The sequence below is a fragment of the Juglans regia genome, chromosome 15, assembly GCF_001411555.2.
Source record: "Juglans regia cultivar Chandler chromosome 15, Walnut 2.0, whole genome shotgun sequence".
Classification (NCBI taxonomy): Eukaryota; Viridiplantae; Streptophyta; class Magnoliopsida; order Fagales; family Juglandaceae; genus Juglans; species Juglans regia.
This window is the reverse complement of record NC_049915.1, coordinates 9341668-9360107: the sequence shown is the minus strand read 5'-3', so window position 1 is coordinate 9360107 and position 18440 is coordinate 9341668. Positions and strand designations below refer to the sequence as shown.

At 40.7% G+C, this 18440-nt stretch overlaps 1 protein-coding gene and 2 non-coding genes across 3 annotated transcripts; 2 read left to right on the top strand and 1 right to left on the bottom strand.

Moving 5' to 3' along the window:
- Positions 1-9185: 9185 nt before the first annotated feature.
- LOC118344760 lies at positions 9186-9300 on the top strand. Its single transcript, XR_004798512.1, has one exon. It is a non-coding gene; the product is annotated as a small nucleolar RNA Z278 (small nucleolar RNA).
- Positions 9301-9733: 433 nt separating this feature from the next.
- Positions 9734-9838, top strand: LOC118344766. Its single transcript, XR_004798517.1, has one exon. It is a non-coding gene; the product is annotated as a small nucleolar RNA snoR97 (small nucleolar RNA).
- Positions 9839-14158: 4320 nt separating this feature from the next.
- Positions 14159-17805, bottom strand: LOC118344675. The gene is made up of 4 exons (XM_035685781.1): positions 16117-17805; positions 15863-16000; positions 15195-15679; positions 14159-14636 (listed from the first exon to the last, which is right to left on the bottom strand). Exons 1-4 carry the CDS (start codon positions 17803-17805, stop codon positions 14159-14161), a joined length of 2790 nt encoding a protein of 929 aa, XP_035541674.1.
- Between the last annotated feature and the right edge of the window lie 635 nt (positions 17806-18440).

The window sequence follows — 18440 nt, the reverse complement described above, 5'->3', positions numbered from 1 at the left end:
TTCTTTGCTTAGTTTTATTAATCTCTTAGTTCTATTGCATATTAGATTGATTAAAGTTTAATTATGACTTAAATAATTTCAATTTTATTGTTTAATTTTCAGATTAATTAAGATTGTTAAGTTTAGTTGATTCTTTGATTGTTAATTTCAATTTGTTAGTCTTTTATATTTCAATTCGACACTCAAAAATCTAAAAATATGAATCTAGTCCATGACTAGTGCCCTTTTCATTCTTGTTGCACTCTTCCATCCATTGCGCATACCATCATTTTAAACGAGTTTGATTTTAAGTAACTTTCCCTGAGAAGACGATCTAGGAATTTATTCCTAATTATTACTCGACATCCTCCTGTACTTGGGATAGCCTTTGTGCTACTCATTTTTTAGTGAGTCAGTGGTCGGTCCAAAAGATGATGCCCTTTCAGTCCTCCCAAGTGTTGGTTTCGAGGCTCCCACTTGCTTCACATTCTCGATGCCCGATAATAGGGAGGAGGCAGGTCCATGCTCCCCCTTCATTATGGAGCTAAGTGACGATCGGGTGTCGGTCCCCTTGTCTCCACTGCGATCTTCCCCGAGCCAAAGGTGGGCTCCTATTTTACTTTTCCTAAAAAGGCGTCCTAGCCAATCCCTCCAACAGATAAACCACACTCAGCCAAGGAGGGGGTTCAACCAATGATCGACGGGGGGCCCTTGCAGACTGAAGAACCTTTCTTGGGTCCCGCTGCATCTGAGGGACCCATGTAGGAAGTGGATGTTCCCGAATGGGTGGAGGCTGACGTTCCAGAAGCCTCCGATGCGGGTCCTTCCTTGGAGTCAGTCTAGGACGTGTCGCTCTCTTCGTGGTAGTTGGTTGGTGTAGCCTTTTCTTCCCATGCCGGTCTGGGGGTGAGCCAGACCACTGGCATGGGCTTTAAGCAAACTCAGGCCGAGGTGATTGAGCGAGAGGCCCAGAAACTGAGGCCTCTCTTCGCTCAGGTATGTTTTCTCTTTTACTTAGCTCGTCTTATGGGGCATTCCCCCTCCTTCTTCTAACACCTTCTTCTTTTGTAGGCCATCGACCAATTGGCGGGCATTATCATCAAGAAGCGGTGGAAGCTCGAGGAGGAGAATCGGGCGCTCTAATCCCTGGCTCTTCTATCCCGCCTAGAGGTTTGCAAGGCAAATTGGGACGACGAGACCCTCTGCTTAGAGCGCGACGGGCTAATAGAAGACTTTGAGTCTTTGAAGAAGCACCATTTGCTCCTATGGGAGAAGGTCCAGAAGCTGAGGAAGAAATCTGGGCTGAAGATGGAGTTGGCCGAGACCAAAGTGGAGCTCACCCGAGCTTTCTTGGAGTGCAGGCATCTCCAGGACGTGCAAAAGAACATAGAGAAAAGGGAGGAACAGTTGCGGTCGCTTCGAGTAGGGCTCCGACGCTTCAAGAGGAGAAGGACCAGATGGCCCGCGAGCAGGCCTCAACTGCCAAGCGCTATTCTCAGCTGTTGTTCAAGCATTTTTTAGTCTTCCAGGAAGTTCGATGCCAAAGGGCTGAGGTGCAGCGGAAGGAGGCTTTGGCCCATGGCCTCGAAGTCAAGTTGCGGCATGTTACGAACACTATCTTGGCTTGGGACATGTAGATCTTGGTCATGGAATCCAGCCAGGAGGCCAGAGCCTAGTACATGGGGGAGATCAGGTCCCAGATTCAACGCATTCAGGCCATACAGAACTCTGCTTGGGGGTACGGCTACAAGGAGGGCCTCTAACGGCTACGAGACCATCTACGGGAACATCCTGGGATGGATCTCAATACTTTGAGTCTAGCATCCTTGGAACCAATCCCTCAGGCCTATGCGTTTGCCAAGAACCTCAGGAAGCCAGGAATGCCTGCACTCCTCTCGAGTGCTCCCCCTTAGTTCTCTTAGTTACCTTTGTACGGGCTCCGAGCCCTTTCGCTGTTTTGCTTTCCTTCCCTTTTTTTTGTAGCACAGGCTCCCATGTAAACTTAATATATATTTGGATCAAATTTTCCTCATTTCCTCTTATGTACTTGTTCTTTCATGCTTTTCTCCCTTTCCTTTTGGGGGAAAAAGGACTGCCATAACCTTAGCTGGTCCACCGTGGACGTCGTGCCCATCCACTTGGCCATCTCGGCATATTTGTCCCCCAGTTCGCAGAGCTCGAGGTACATCCTGTGCCGCTCTTCTTCGGCTACCATTACCTCAGGGGCTCGATGGGACCCAGAGTGATGGCTTTGCTCACCACCCTCCAACTCCCAGTTAGTCCTCCGCTGGGAGGCATTCTCCCAGTGGAGAGCCGTCACCTCCTCCAGCAGCTTCCGTATCATTTCACCTTGTTCGTTGGCTCTTGCTTCCATTGTTTTGAGTTGTTCTTACTCACGACGTGAGGCTTGGGAGCGCACTGTTGTCGGCATGCGAATGACACCTTCTATAGGAAAGAAACAAATCCCACAGATAGTGCCACTGTTGCCATCATGTTTCACAGCCTGGGCAACTCCACCTTGCTGGGCTCAGTCAAAGTCCTGTTGAGATAGAGAACGGGGGACTCGAGGTGCCGTGGTATCGCTGATGCCTAAGTCAGTTGTTGGGATGGAGTGCAAGAGAGAAGTATTCAATCAAAGAGAATGTGAGCTGGAGTATGAGAGATTTTGAACCACTCCCCTGGCTGAGGGAGGGGGTATTTATACCTGGCCGAGGCGATCCCTGAGGTGGTGGTAGTAGGTGTGCAACTCCGTACTGGGGTCGAGTGTCCCTGCTATGCTACAAACTTGCCAAACCTGATTGCAACTATCATTGACACCCTAGGAGGCACGTCATAGTGTGCCGAGTTCTGGGATGCATTAAATGCGGCGTGGTTCCGATCAGGTACATCCATCCCTCTTACCTGTCTGGAAGCCAGGGTTCAGGGATAGGGGGAGTCCCTGAATGTCAGCCAGTAGTGGTGTCAGACAGTCCTGCCTTCTGCCTTCTGCCTTCTACCCTCTAGTTAGCGTGCTTTGCCCGATTGCTCCTCTTCCTGGGCCTCCTGGGCCGACCTGGCCCAGCCAAGGCCTTATCCTTGAGCCTTATGGATCGGACCTACTCCCTTGGGCCCTGCCCTTGGGATTACTTAGCTCACAGGTTGAGTATTGCAGCAACTTAATCTTATCTAAAGGACACAATTAAAGCTACTGCCCTTGGGATTACTTAGCTCACAGGTTGAGTATTGCAGCAACTTAATCTTATCTAAAGGACACAATTAAAGCTAACTACTCAACCAAGGTAGGGTTTTAAGTGATACCAATAATCACTATGGCTTCTAATGTTTCATCAGCTTCCAAATCCACCTCTCCAGAGTTATGGCATAGACTCTAGGTTTTACTATGGTTCTAGGATTGATATCGGGTGGGGCTCCTCCACTAGGTGTATTGCGGGGACAATCCTGAATCAAGTGGCCTATCTGGCCTCATTTAAAATAGGCTCTCGTGGTTAATCGTCATTCTTTGTTGTGTCTCCACCCACACCCTCACCTTTTCCTTTATACATTGGAGGAGGGAACCCTCTTCTTTTCCATACTTCCCCAGGTGAGTAAGGCATCATCCTCTTCTGTTCTACATTGATCTGAGTGATCAAACTCCTCTGCTTCACCTCAGCTATCTAAGCAACGTTCACCAATTCCCAGAAATTCTCAATCCTTATACAAGCGACCTAGCTACGAATCCTTCATTGTAGGCCTCCTTGAAACTTCTGGACCTACATCTTCTCGATCGCTATCAAGTGTGGGTGAACCTTCCCAATTCGATGAAGCGAGCTGCATACTGCTCCATGATCTGATTGCCTTGCACTAAGTTGGTAAAGTCCTGGGCCTTCGATTGCTTGGAAGACTCAGGGAAGAACCTATTGTCGAATTCTTCCTTGAATCTCTCCCATGTGAGAACGGCAATACTTCCAAGCTCTCTCGTATGTCAGCCTTCCCATGGAGCAAGTTTCCAGCATACTAGACCTTCTGTTCCTCCATGCATCCACTTATGTCGAAGGTTATCTCCAGGTCGATGAACCACTTGTTGGCTCTCAATGCCCCTTCAGTGCCCATAAAATTCGAGTACTGGCATATGAGAAACGTTTCAAATGGATAGCCATGACCCTCGCCTCTTGGCGGCTTGTCAATTATTTTGCCCTTGGATTATCTGCTGTCGCACCACTTCCATCATTTGGAGGATGGAGATTCCTCCCATTCTCTTGTCCTTGGAGAATTCTCATCACGTCATCCGCGTGCCATGAACTCCTTCTCTCCTTAAGGGAAAAAGCCTTGCGTTGAGGGTGTTGGTGCTTATGGTGTGACACGCACTTGTTGGGACCCCGATAGCCCAAAAAGGGGCTCAAGACGCCCTCGATTACCGACGACAGAGAAGCATGGTGACGACCTAGTGCAATAGACTTTCACGGTGTTGCCGATTTAGGTAGCACATGGCATGATGTCGACGAGGAGGCTTAGATATGAGAGTCATGATGGGGGTGTTCAGCATGATGAAGTCACTACAGTTGCAAGCCTTTTAATTGTTACCAAGTGGGTGGACCCTACTGCCAATAAGACTATTCATCTGAGCCCCATTTTTTCCCAGCTAGGTCTAGAACACAGGTTGCCAAAACCCGGACCTACCCAATCCAGGTATGAGTTTGAAACCCAGGTACAGGGTTTAAAATCGGGTACATGGTCTTTTTGATTTGGAATTCAAATTTTGGTTTCTTTGATAGTAAATCGTGTCTATGAGATAATCAATGCCTTCTCGATAACTGTTATAGCTTCTAAAACTGTCAAGTCACATCAAGATAAAGCAAAGCATACAAGGTCTGCACCCAAGCTTCTGAAGCTGTTAACTATCAAGTCACCCAAACAAAGCGAACAATTATTGTTCTGCTAAAAAGGTACAAGCATTGATGGGCAGACGACGACCAGTCTTTATCTTGAAATGGACTGCTAAATATAGTACAAGATTTCTTAATGCCTTTTTTTTCTCAACAAATAGTAAAAGAACTACACTTGTTTAATGCCTTATTCCGACCAGTTTTATATCAACTCACTAAAAATAGTGCAAGAACTACACTTGTTTACTACCCATATATTGTTTTTTCATTTTTTCTCTACAATTGCCTAGTTTCTCTCTACCCAAGGTCTGCACCTTCTTTTCCTATGCTCTCGCTCAAAGCCCGTCCCTCTCCTTTCATTTACAGTGGTACGATAACTATCTTTATATTATATAATACTATTAATATGAAGAAATTAGGTGAGAATTTGAATAGGCAGTCTGCTTCTGTTGGTACAAGATATGAACAATGTAGGCTTTTATGTGTAAAATAAAAAATAAAAACTCAAATTTTCAAAAAATCCGGATTCATCCGAGTTCCGGCCTGGGTTTGAAACTCGGGTTGGTATGGGTATACCTAGGTTCCCGAGCCAGAATCCAGATGAGCAGTCCTAACTGCCAAACATTTAATCGCTCATGGCTCTTCCCTTGCCTGGCCAATGGGCTTGGGCCCAACAATATCCAGCAATATGTTTGGCTTGTTTTCAAACCAGATCTAATTCATTCGCATTAGCCCATCTTAATTAGGTTTTTTTTCCCTGATAATTTATATCATGCTAATCAATTTTTCACTTTCTTACCACTTCGGTGTCATGCATTCAAAATGATCAAAGAGTTTCTTTGCATTTTCTCTTATGTACGTATAATATATAGCATGTTAAGGGGAAAAATAGCTTGAGTAGAAAAGTTAAAGTCACCTAGCTAGCTTGATCTTCTTCAACTTTTTGCAGACCATGATCAGATCAGGGTGGGTACTCTTTATCTTTTCTCTCAATCTCCATGAGCCATGAATACCTTTAATTAAAGGAGATAACAATCCTATCTCTAAAAGGCTTGAAATTTCTGTGTATTTCATAACATCCACCAAAGTGGAATGCATAACATTCGAACGTAAAACACATATGTTCGAACGTGGATGGCATAACGTTCGAACATACCACATTTTAAAATTCTTAGTCATTATTATGCCTTTAACGTTCGAACGTGTATATTATACGTTCGAACGTTAATTGTTATGTTTGAACGTTAAACACATACGTGCGAATGTTTTATTTGAACATTCGAACATATGTTTTATTATGTTCGAACATTAATGCAGAGTAATTTAAAATTAATACGAAAGATGCATCAATAGTACTATTTTTTTTTCCTTTTCTATTTGATGGATATGGCTCATCCTCTGCATACCAGGAAATGGGGGAAGGAAGGAGCCACTGAGCACACTACTAGGATCGAGGCTCATACTGTTATGGTGGAGCGGGAGGTCCTAATCAATGAGTTTGACGATGTTAGATGGAAGCAGACGAACCTCAGAGATTTCTTCCTCAGCAAAGGCTGTGAAAATATCTACACATTGAGGGGGAAGGTATACCCCTGAATGATTCAAGAGTTCTATATGGGGTGATGTGCTCCATGTCTAAGGACGCACCCTCTCACACCATGACTGTACACAGTGTTTCATTTAAGATTTTACCGGATGTCATCGCCGAGCTCCTCGAGATTCGTCTAGTAATTGAGACATCGACCACAGTTGACTCCCAGACTTGTGACACAGCCATGGTTCGCACATCTACATCTGCACACGGCACACTCAATGCAGATGTTGGCACTTATGCATCATCTACTAGCCTAGTTGAGCTAGTAGATGATGATAAAGATGCAGACCGGTCAGAGGCCGAGGGTATTGACCGTGAGGCTCGGGATGATGTCCGAGGCGAGGATTTCTACATCCTCACCAAGAGAGAATGCACGCAGATCGAGAGGAAGAACGCCTTCAACCAAATACATTTTTTATCTTTCTTCCGCATGTTGCAGCTTATTGTTGCAACAAACATGGATACTGTAGCACATAAGATCACATTTATTCAGATTCAGACACAGTTTTTTATATGAGTGGCACATGGAGATTCCATCGATTTGCCACTATGCATATGTGAGAGGATCAATTACTAGGTGAGCATTGTCTCCACAGACAACCTCTCATACGATGTCATCATCAATTGGCTTTTACTTGCTCGAAGAGTGCCACTCCAACTGAGGAGCGGGTCACAGATCAGATGAGCCCCCTCGACATGAGCACGCATCGATGTAGCATTGGACAGGAGAGGGGGTATCCTCGACGCCAGCCACCCCTGTAGCGGATCTAGTTCCTCTAACACAGCCCAGGCCCAATGTGGGGAATAATAGTCAGCAGCCGACGAGTACATCTGCAGGAGATGCACGGCCTACTTGGGTTGATGCGGTGATCTCACAGCTAACTGTGCATATCGATCGACAGATCGTGACTGTAGAGGAGTCTGTCACCGAGATAGCCCATCGTGTAGGTATCCTCAGCGAGAGGGTTGATACCTTGACTGAGGAGATATGGAGTATGAATTTCGTGAACAACGCGTTCTTCTAAGTATTGTTTACGAAATTCTATCATATTTTGAATTTTGCTTTTAATATATGTAAGGAACAATATTATTTAATATATCTACTATTTTTTAATTTCAATTCTCAATCTTCTTTAATATTAAATTTTTCAACTTTAAAACTAACTCACTACACTTCAAATATATATAAACATAAATATATATTTATATATATAAACATATTTATGTTTATATATATAATTATATAATTATATTTTACAAATTGTGTATATATAAATATATATTATAATTTTTTAGAGTTGTTCACAAATTATGCACTATAAAAACTACATAATTTTTAAATTAGAGTCATATTTAATTTAAATTTACAATTAACGTTTGAACGTTAATTACTCACGTTTGAATGTTGGTGCCAAAACGTTTCACATTCACACGTAAGTAGCCAAAATTTTTGAACGTATATGTTAAGACTGTTCATCCGGGCTGGGTTTTTTCCCGGCCCGGTCCGGAACCCGGATAACCGGGTTCCGGTTATGGGTTTCGGCCCGGAACAACCCCGGGCCGGTACCCGCTTTCTTGAACCCGGGCCAATCCGGTCCGGATGCGGGTTTTTACAGCCGGTACCCGTTTCAAACCCGATACCCGGGTTTAGATATAAAACCCATCGTTATGCCCCGCACCCTCGAATCCAAGTCTCTCATCTACACCGTCTCTCTCTCTGTCTCTCTCTCTCCTCTGCGAAGTCGATGCCCTATGCCTCCCTCCTCCCGATTCGTTTCTCTCATCTTCTCTTTCTCTCGCTCTGCTCTGCGTTTGCGAAACCCTAGCCCCTCTCGAAATTACTCTCTCATCTGCTCTATCTCTCTCTCTGCTCTGCGTCTGCGAAAACCCTAGCCCCTCTCGAAATCACTATCTCATCTGCTCTATCTCCCTCTCTGCCATCTGCGATGCCGAATGGTGGAAGTGCTTGAGCTTGGGATCCAAGAGATTAGAACGTATTTCCGTTTGGGTATTTTTCTTTCGTCCCTCTGTTTTGTTCTCTATTTGTTGATTTTGGGTTTTTTTTTATGATAATGTTTGAATGTTTTAGGAGTATTTTTATGGGTTAGATCTGTTTGAATGTTTGAGTATCTGTTTATGATTTGTTTAGATCTGTTATATCCGAAAACATATATATATATATAATGAAGATTTGTTATGATTTGGAAGAAATGGTTTTTAGGATGCGGTATATTTCATTTTTCTAGATTATTTTTTAAAAATTAGTTGTGTTTCTGGGTGGAGTTTGGAAAAAAAATTGGATTTTTAGATAAATTTTGATAAGATCAGGAAAAAAAACAATAGAATAGCTAAATGTGGGATTTTTAGATTAATGATTTGGAACTTGTAAATTTGGGTCGACGGTTTTTAATTACCATCTTCTACGATGGCCTCCCCTCGTTTTACAAGCTGAGCTTGTTTGATCAGAACCTTGTCTTTTGACCTTAATTTGTATAACTATTCTTGTACATAGTACATAGTTGTTTGGTGTTTCTATATATAAATTAGTCATGCATACTTGTCTTCCCAACATGCACATTGGGATCTAGAAGAAAGGACCTAGAAATCTAGTGATAATAAGGCCAACCTTTTTTTTGGTTTGAAATTAATGGACCATTCTGAGAATACTCTTGCCAAACCAGGCAAATTTCTGTCATTTTCAAGTTCTCGTTCAATTGTATCTTATAATTTTGGTCTTGATGCCTTGGGATGCCAATGATGACCCAACTCTTTTGAGGTGTTGTGGAGCCAATTCCTTGCCTTGCAAGGAGAACCTAGTTGGTGAAGCTACATTTGATATGATAAATCAAGGGATTTAACTGAGGCTCTACCTAAATTGAATTTTAATTATATTAATGTATGTTCGTCACTTTTTGGAATTTTAAAAGATTTAGGGAATTTTGTTCTTTAGAAATCCTGTTAATTCTGCTTTAAGGCTTGTTTTAGTCTCTATTTCCTCTCTTTAGTCATGTTGATATGCTTTATGATTTGGTGTTTGATCGATGGCCGATGATGTTACTTACAATCCAACTTGTATTTGGTACGCAAGAGCCAAGTCCCCCCATCTTATGGGGAGAACCTACTTGGTGAATCTGCATTTCCAATGACTGAAAATACAGAAACTGAGGTTCCTGATTTCTATCTTCTCTGTTGCCTTTGTCAGCTTTGAATGTAGAACTGCTTTTGCGGTAACTATATGTGTACTACTTCATATATCTCTGCCAATTCTATTTTCATATCGAGTTTTAACTATACACTAGACCCCTAATGGGTCTAGGGTCTGAAAAACTCGGAAATTCTGTGTGGTCATCAGCTTCTTCTCTTGTACATTACGAGACTGGAGTTAAATAACGGCACTATATTCCTGAATTGTAGCACTAATTCCTTGTTTAATTCTGGGTTTTGGTTATTTTTTGTTTTTTGTCTGGTTAAAGTTCCCTTCCCGTTGATTAATTTTTTGGATTAATATAGTTATCTGGATTGCTAATTTATTGTTGTCTTGATTCTGATTGTAATGAGCCTTTGTTAAAATCACAAAATTGGCTTGTTTCCTCTATTTTCTTAAACCTTTTCAACATTGATTATCCATCTACTTTATATATAATATTAAAAGATTGTTAATTTAATATTTTTTTTATCTATTATATTTTTGTATTTAGGCATATATTAATCAATAATTATATTCTAATTATAAACAATTATATTTTCAATGGTCCTAATATCATAAAATCTTAAATATTCGTTACCAACATCCAAGAAACAATTATAATAAGCCTTTGTTGATTGGTTGTTTTCTGGATGATGTGGATGTTGCTAGATTTGTTGTGGATGGCTGGAATAATGCAGCCATACCTCTTTGTTTATACTGGACAGGGATGCTTGGATGCTCTCAGGCGTGAAATAATATATTGTTTTTCTTTTGTTTTTTATTTGGCAGGATTTAATGTTGCTAGGAAAGGAGATTTCAAGCCTTCACTCAATACAGAAGAAGATTATGTTATTGCATGTAATTTTGATATATAATTTTACAATCCACTTTTGATATGTAATTTTTATATTTTTTTAATTTTATATGTTGTAATTTTTTATTTTGTAATATAATGTAATTTAATATGTAGTGAATTGCATTATTGCATGCATTTTACATGATAAATATTGAATTATTTTAAGATGCATATAGCTAAAAAGGCAATAATTGTTTTAAATATAAAAATATGTTTGTGAACATTTTTTCTAAGAACAATTGTACTAGAATATAGGCTTTTAGATTAAAAAAAAAAAAAAAGCTTTTCAGCATTTTTTTTTTGGTTGAAAAATATTAAATACTAAAGGCAAAAAAAAAATCCGAGTTGAAATCCGGAACCCGGATTGCCGGGTTGTAAAAACCCAGATCATCCAGGTTTCGGCCCGGGTGATAACCCGGGTATACCCGGGCCGAAATCCGGCCCGGGTTTGATACCCGGGTTCCGGGCCGGGTATACCCGGATATCCGGTCTGGAACCCGGATGAACACCCTTAGTATATGTGACGATCGAATGTAAATTTCCCTTCTGTTCGAACGAAAAAAAAAAAAAAAAAAGCAAACAAACAAACAAACTAATCTGTCTTTAGTGACGATTTCCAGAAACTGTCACAAAAAATACTTTTTAGTAACAGTTTGGGGATTGTCACAATTTCCTAACCGTCACTAAAAAACAATTATATTGTAATGAGAGGATGCAGTCGTGATGGGTATGTTTTAGCCATGGCTACTGTGTACGTACTAGAGATGAAAGGCAATATATATGTCCAAGGATACAAATTTAGTAACAAACTTACTCATGTCTGAACTTAGATTTATATATTTTAACGATCTCAAGGGATAGATGTGATCTCCTACAAATTTAATGGATATTAAGAGTAAGTGCTTCTACAATTCTCAATATCAACCGCTTAATTGATATAATGAGATATTAATATATACTTGTTATTTAAATTTATTGTTCTCTCAAGATTGAGATCGGTGATTGCAGATCACTAAATATGAGAAATTCATTAATTTCAATTACCTAGATAATCATTCTATCATATAGTAGTTAAGATCAAGGCTCGAAAAATTAGAATCAGATAAGAACCGATTTAATGAATCGAGCCATTCATTATAATTTTGAATTGATTATTTCAATGTTGATAAAAAAAAGCATTCAGAATCATATATAGACGAGTATAAAATATAAATTTATTGACTAGTTTCAATAAAAATATAATATGAATCTAAATAGTTAATTTCATTAAACATGTAATTCAAGTATTTAATGTCAATTGTCAACATTTTTTTGTCTCATATACAAAAAAGATCCAGACCATTGAATTATAAGCAAATGGCAAAAGTAGTACTTTAAGCACAACCACAAATTTGATACAAAATATTCATTCATCTCCTAATTTTTTAGTTCAACAAAAAATAATAATAAAGAACTACATGTTGAATACAATAATGAAAAAGTTAATGTATATTTAGTTGTATCATATATTTATACAAGATTAAAAAATCTCAGTTAATATCAGACAACTTAAAAAATATGTACAATTTTGAATAAGTTGGAATCAGCTAAAATCAGTTTGAAATCGACCTAAATTATCTGATTGAAGTGATTTGGTGAATAATTAAAAAACTTCACTAAAATCGGTTTGGCCTTTTACTGATTCAATTTGAATCGACTAAATCAGCTTGAATCGAACCATCTTTTAGCCTTGGTTAAGATATATATATATATATATTATAGTCTAATTAAAATAGCAAAAAAAAAAAAACACATTGTTTTATCATTAGAAGTAATTCACTTAACAAATTATAAGTAATTAATGTGTTATTTATGCACGCACCTCAATCACATCTAATTTGATGAACTATAACTACCCAACTCAAATAATTTGGCTCTTTTGGTGAACAATTATATTCAATCATAGGACACAAATCCTACAATTGTTTTGAAAGGGTGAAAATTCATGTTTAGAATATTGTTATGTGTAATGCAAAACATACTATATATATATAATATATATGGTATGTACTTATCCTATGAGTATATGTCTTATTGTATTAGGTGCATGTTTGGCATTACGGTGGGTAATTTAGATTTTAGCTTAAGGCCACTTATAATTGCAGAGTTTTAATAATAAGTGCTACTATTCAAAAGCTATTTACTATTTGGTTTTCTCCTTTAGGTCATAACTGTTGTTGTTAGAAATCTTTCGGGACTGTCATTTTGCTAACGTGTCCTAGGTCTTTCTGCTAGGTCTTTTCTCTGAGTGTTCCTTCTGAATGGCTGGCACCAGGGTTGCCTTGCGTGCCCTGGCCCCATTAGGGAGTCTCTGATCCTTTGTTGATTTGGTAGCGCAAACACCTCAACCTATCCATGAGGTGGTGGTGCCTCTGTGACCTTTGAAGGTGTTTGAAGGAGTGCAGTATGTCTCCTTTACGAAGGAGGAAATCGAGCGATCGGCTCAACCTTTTAGGTTCACACTAGTTTTGAAGTTTTTGCGCATAAGGCCATCTTTGGACAATATCAGAGCATTTTGTCGTCTTCATTGGGTGTTGGGTGCTCAACTGGTGATTTCGGCGATGGCCAATCCTAGATCTATATTTGTAAGGATGTCTAACGAAGAGGACTTTATTAAAGGGTTTTGTTAAGACCTTGATAATGATCTTCTTTCTTGCGAATGGGTTGTATGTAGGATGATAAATGGATGAGTATGCAGTGTATTGATGCAATGAAAATGATGCACACTAGATGTTTGAGTAAATGCCGAAGGATATTGTATTGATACGGGAGTAACTTCGAGGGCTCCCAATCCTCCAACAGAATCCACTTTCTTACAGAAATATTCTTCGATACCTCATTCCACTACCTTCCCTGCCTTAAGACGTTTTCTCTAACAGAATTCCAATTAAACTAACTTGACCTCACAGCATGAAAGTAAATGACAGACTAGTATGAAAACAACTAGTTGATAGATGAATGCACCGTTTGGAACAATTCCAAACGCTGCGTTTACAGACCCCATAATAATAAAAGACATAATAAACGGTGCGTAGCACCCATCTCAGCTAATAAAAGAATTCCTATCATACGGTGCGTCTTGTTCTTCAAGTCCCAGACTCCTACGGCGTCGTTCCAGCTTCTTCGAATTACTTCAAGTCTCCCTTCTCCATTTCCACAGATCCTGCACCTTGACTTCCGTAACTAAGCTCCTGTCTTCCTCCTTAGCATCTTGCCATAGACGAAGCCTTAACAATCTCGTCCTCTTCAAAAAACCTTGCCCACAAGGTGTGGGTAAAGGTCTCGAAGCTTCCACAACATTTCCCAGGTACTTTCTTCGGTTGGTAACCCACTCCATTTGACTAACACCTCCGTAACCGCACGGTCCCCCTGTCTTCTCACCCTTCTTTCTAAAATTTCCTCAGGTTCCGGTTGTATCTCTCCCGAAGAATCAGTGGGTGAAGGGTCTGAAGTACAGGAACTCGAGATCCCAATTTCTTCTTCAAACAAGAAACATGAAATGTCAGGTGGATCTTGGAATATTCGGGGAGTTTTAGTCTGTAAGCCACGGATCTGACCCTATCTTCAACCTGGAAAGGCCCGTAGTACCTCAGAGAGAGCTTCAGATTCCTCCTCAAAGCTAGGGTTTTTTGGCGATATGGCTAAAGCTTAAGGTAAACCCAGTCCCCTTTTGTAAATTCTCTTTCAGTTCTTTGCTTGTCAGCGTAATGTTTCATTCTTTGTTGTGCCTCTGTTAAGTTCTGCTTCAGTACATTGATAACTTGATCTCTGTTGTTGAGGAACTGATTTGCAGCATCATTTGTAACTGTGCCGAGTATGTAGGATAGAAGAGTGGGTGGGGGGTGGCCGTAGACAGCCTGGTAAGGGGTCATTTTAGTGGTTGTATGATAGGTGGTATTATACCACCACTCAGCCATTGGAAGCCAGTGAACCCATACTTTAGGTTTGGAGCTAGCATAGCAACATAGGTAGGCTTCCACGCATTTATTCACTGCTTCTGTTTGGCCGTCCGATTGCAGGTGGTAAGCTGAACTGAAGTCCAGTGAAGATTCTTGTGCAGTGAAGATGGCCTTCCATAAATTACTTAGAAAAATTGGGTCCCTATCTGATGCCACAGACCTAGGGCACCCATGTAACATAAAAACATTCTTCATAAACTCTTCCGCTACTACTTGAGCAGTATACGGATGGGCCAGGGGTATAAAATGGCTATACTTAGTGAGTCAGTCCACCACCACCAATATTACACTGAAACTCTTCAATACTGGTAACCCTTCTACAAAATCAAGTGATATATCAGTCCAAGGTTGATTGGGAATGGGAAGTGGCTGGAGTAACCCAGCTGGATGTACTGTCTCATTCTTCATAATCTGACAAGTATCACACTCTTGAACCAACCTCTTTATGTCATTTTTCATCCCCTTCCAGAAAAAATCCATTTTGGCCCTCTTATAAGTTTTCAACTACCCCGAATGGCCTACTTGTGGGTTATTATGGATAAATTGCAACACTTTTTTCTTAAAATCAGAATCTTTAGGTAACACAATACGCCCCTTTTTTAGAATCACCCCTTGTCTTAAGGAATACCCCTTAGGCACATTCAGGTTTGCCTTGAGTTGATCAAGCAACATAATCATCTCACATGATTCTTGATAACTATGTTTTAACTCATCTAACCATGAAGGGGTAGGGAAATAGAGTATAGCTGCACATTCCCCCTTGCTTAGGCCTTCCATCCTTCTTGAGAGTGCATCTGCCACCTTATTTTCTTTTCCCTTCTTATACTCAATAGAAAAATGATAGCCCATCAACTTAGCCACCCATTTTTGCTGCATTTTAGTCCCCATTCTTTGTTCCAACAAGTATTTCAGCGCTTCTTGGTCAGTTTTAATAATAAAAGTTTGACCAAGCAAATAAGTTCTCCATTTTTGAACTGCTGTCACAAGGGCCAAGAGTTCCTTTTCATACGTTGATAGCAACAAGGCCTTCCCCTTAAGCCCTTTATTCATATAAGAAATGGGTTGCCCCGCTTGCATTAACACGGCACCCAGTCCCGTTCCACACGCATCACACTCAATAGTGAAAGGACTATTAAAATCAGGTAATCTCAACATGGGAGGCTGTGATACAGCTTGTTTCAGCTCCTCAAAGGCCTTCTTAGCCTTGCCATTCCACTCAAAAGAATTCTTTTTTAATAATTATGTCAATGGGGCTGCGATGGTCCCGTATCCTTTTATGAACTTTCGATAATATCTCGTTAGCCCTAGGAATCCCCTTAGGGCCTTCACGTTCTTAGGCTCGGGCTATTCTAACATCGTGGCAATTTTAGAGGGGTAAGCCATTACCCCCATAGCATTAATGACATGGCCTAAGTATTCAATTTCTCCCACAACAAACCTACTCTTGGACCTCTTAGCAAACAGTGAATTATGTTCCAGCAGTGATAACACCTGTTTCAAATGGTTCAAATGTTTCCTTCGAGACTGGCTATACACCAATATATCATCAAAAAAAACAAGCATGAATTTCCTCAAAAAAGGTTTGAAGACATCATTCATCAACCCTTGCCAGGGGCATTAGTTAAACCAAGGGGCATTACCAAGAACTCGTAATGCCCTTCATGTGTTTGGAAAGCTGTTTTGGGAATGTCATCCACTGCCACTCTCACTTGGTGGTATCCGGACCTTAAATCAAGCTTAGAAAACATTACTGAACCAGCCAACTCATCCAACAGTTCATCAATCACAGGAATGGGAAATTTTGCCTTCACGGTTTCTTTATTAAGTGCCCGATAATCCACACAAAGCCTCCAACTCCCATCGGCCTTTCTTACAAGTAAAACAGGAGATGAAAAAGGGCTCATACTTGGTCTTACAACTCCAGATTTTAACAACTCTGCAACAATCTTTTCTATCTCAGTTTTTTGGTAATAAGGGTATCGGTATGGCCTATTAGCAATGGGTTGAGTGCCCTCCTTGAGGACAATTTTATGGTCATATTTTATGGGTGGTGGTAACCCCTCAGGTTCCTTAAAAACCCCTCCCAACTCAGCCAACATTTTGGTAAATTCAGGATCTAACACTTCTTCTTTTTGCTCTTTTACTTCTTGGGCCATGATTTGTAACAAAATTCCCCTGCTCTTGGCCGTGGTGGTCTTGAGCAGCTTGTGTCCATCTTTTATCACAGATGGGTTTAATTTTAACCCCTTCAATTCCACACTTTTTCCTCCATATGTAAAACCCATCAATAGCTTAGAAAAATTCCACGTTATAGTGTCTAAAGTAACCAGCCATTGAATGCCAAACACAATATCATAACCAGCAAGATTTAATAAATGAAGAGAAGGTGGGAACACTATACCTTGCACCTTTAACCTCACTTCGTTGCATGCCCCACCGCTCCTCAAACTCTGTCCATTGGCCACCCTTACATTCAAGTTGCTGGAAGCATCAATAGGCAACTTCAACTTAGTTATCAAAGTGGACTCCACAAAGTTGTGTGAGCTCCTCGAGTCCACTAAGATTACGACAGGTTCTCCCATCAAAGTTCCTAGTAAACGCATGGTACTCATGGTGGGTGTTCCTGTAATGGCTGCTAGAGAAATTTCAGGTGCTTCCACACTAGTCTCAGCCACTCCTATTTCATCTTCAGTGATCTCTACCACTACTGGTTCCTTTTCAGCTTCAGATAACTCTTCATCCACTTGCATCAAGTAGATTCTAGGATTCTTGCACGTGTGCTGTGGGTTCCATTTCTCATCACAGTGGCAGCATAACCCTTTTTTTCTCTTTTCATCCATTTGAATGGACGAAACCTTCCTCGTTCCCCCCCAAGGCTTTTGCCATTTAGTGTTGTTTCCTTCCCCCGAATATGGTCCACGGCTGTAACTTCCTCCTACCATTGGACTGATTTTATCTACCCACACCTTGCTGGATTTCTTGGAACTTGCAAGGTATTCTTCTTGTATTTTAGACAATGCGTACACAGCACTTAAACTAACAGGGTTGAACATGCGGATAGGAAGGCGGATCTCATCTTTCAACCCACTTAGGAAACAACTTAGCTTGTGCACATCGGATAATCCCGTTAACCGATTAGAAAGGGCCTCAAACTGTGCTTGAAAAACAGCTATAGAACCTGTTTGTTTCAAACAAGTCAATGCCTCCATGGGGTCATCATAAGCTGTTGGTCCAAACCGAATTAGCAAAGACCTTGCAAAGGTATCCCAATCTCGAAACTGACCTCCCTCCAATGCCTCTTGGTACCACACAAGAGCTTCTTCATCCATATAATAGGAAGCTATAAGTAAACGGTGAGGTAAAGGTGTTTGATGAAATTCAAAATAGTGATTGGCTTTAAAGTGCCAAGCTGCTGCATTATCACCATGCAAATGGGAAAAATCCAGTTTAACTCCCCTCAGATTTGGCCTCCTGAGGTCATTTTGGTCATGGTCATTTTGGAAATGGATGTGTTCTTGGTGATGGTCTCTGTTTTGGGGAACTTGGGTATTTTGGGCTATGACAATGGTACGTACCAGATCATTTAACTGTTGTATGTTTGCTTTCAGGTCTCCCATTGTTTGATGATGATGAATGTTCTGCTGCTGGATATCCTGAACCTGTTAATTGAGGGCATCATTTTGCTGATTTTTTGAGCAGGTATTATCGGCCATAGGAACTGCTGCTTGCTGATACCACTGTTAAGACCTTGATAATGGTCTTCTTTCTTGCGGATGGGTTGTATGTAGGATGATAAATGGATGAGTATGCAGTGTATTGATGCAATGAAAATGATGCACACCAGATGTTTGAGTAAATGCCGAAGGATATTGTATTGATACGAGAGTAACTTCGAGGGCTCCCAATCCTCCAACAGAATCCACTTTCTTACAGAAATATTCTTCGATACCTCATTCCACTACCT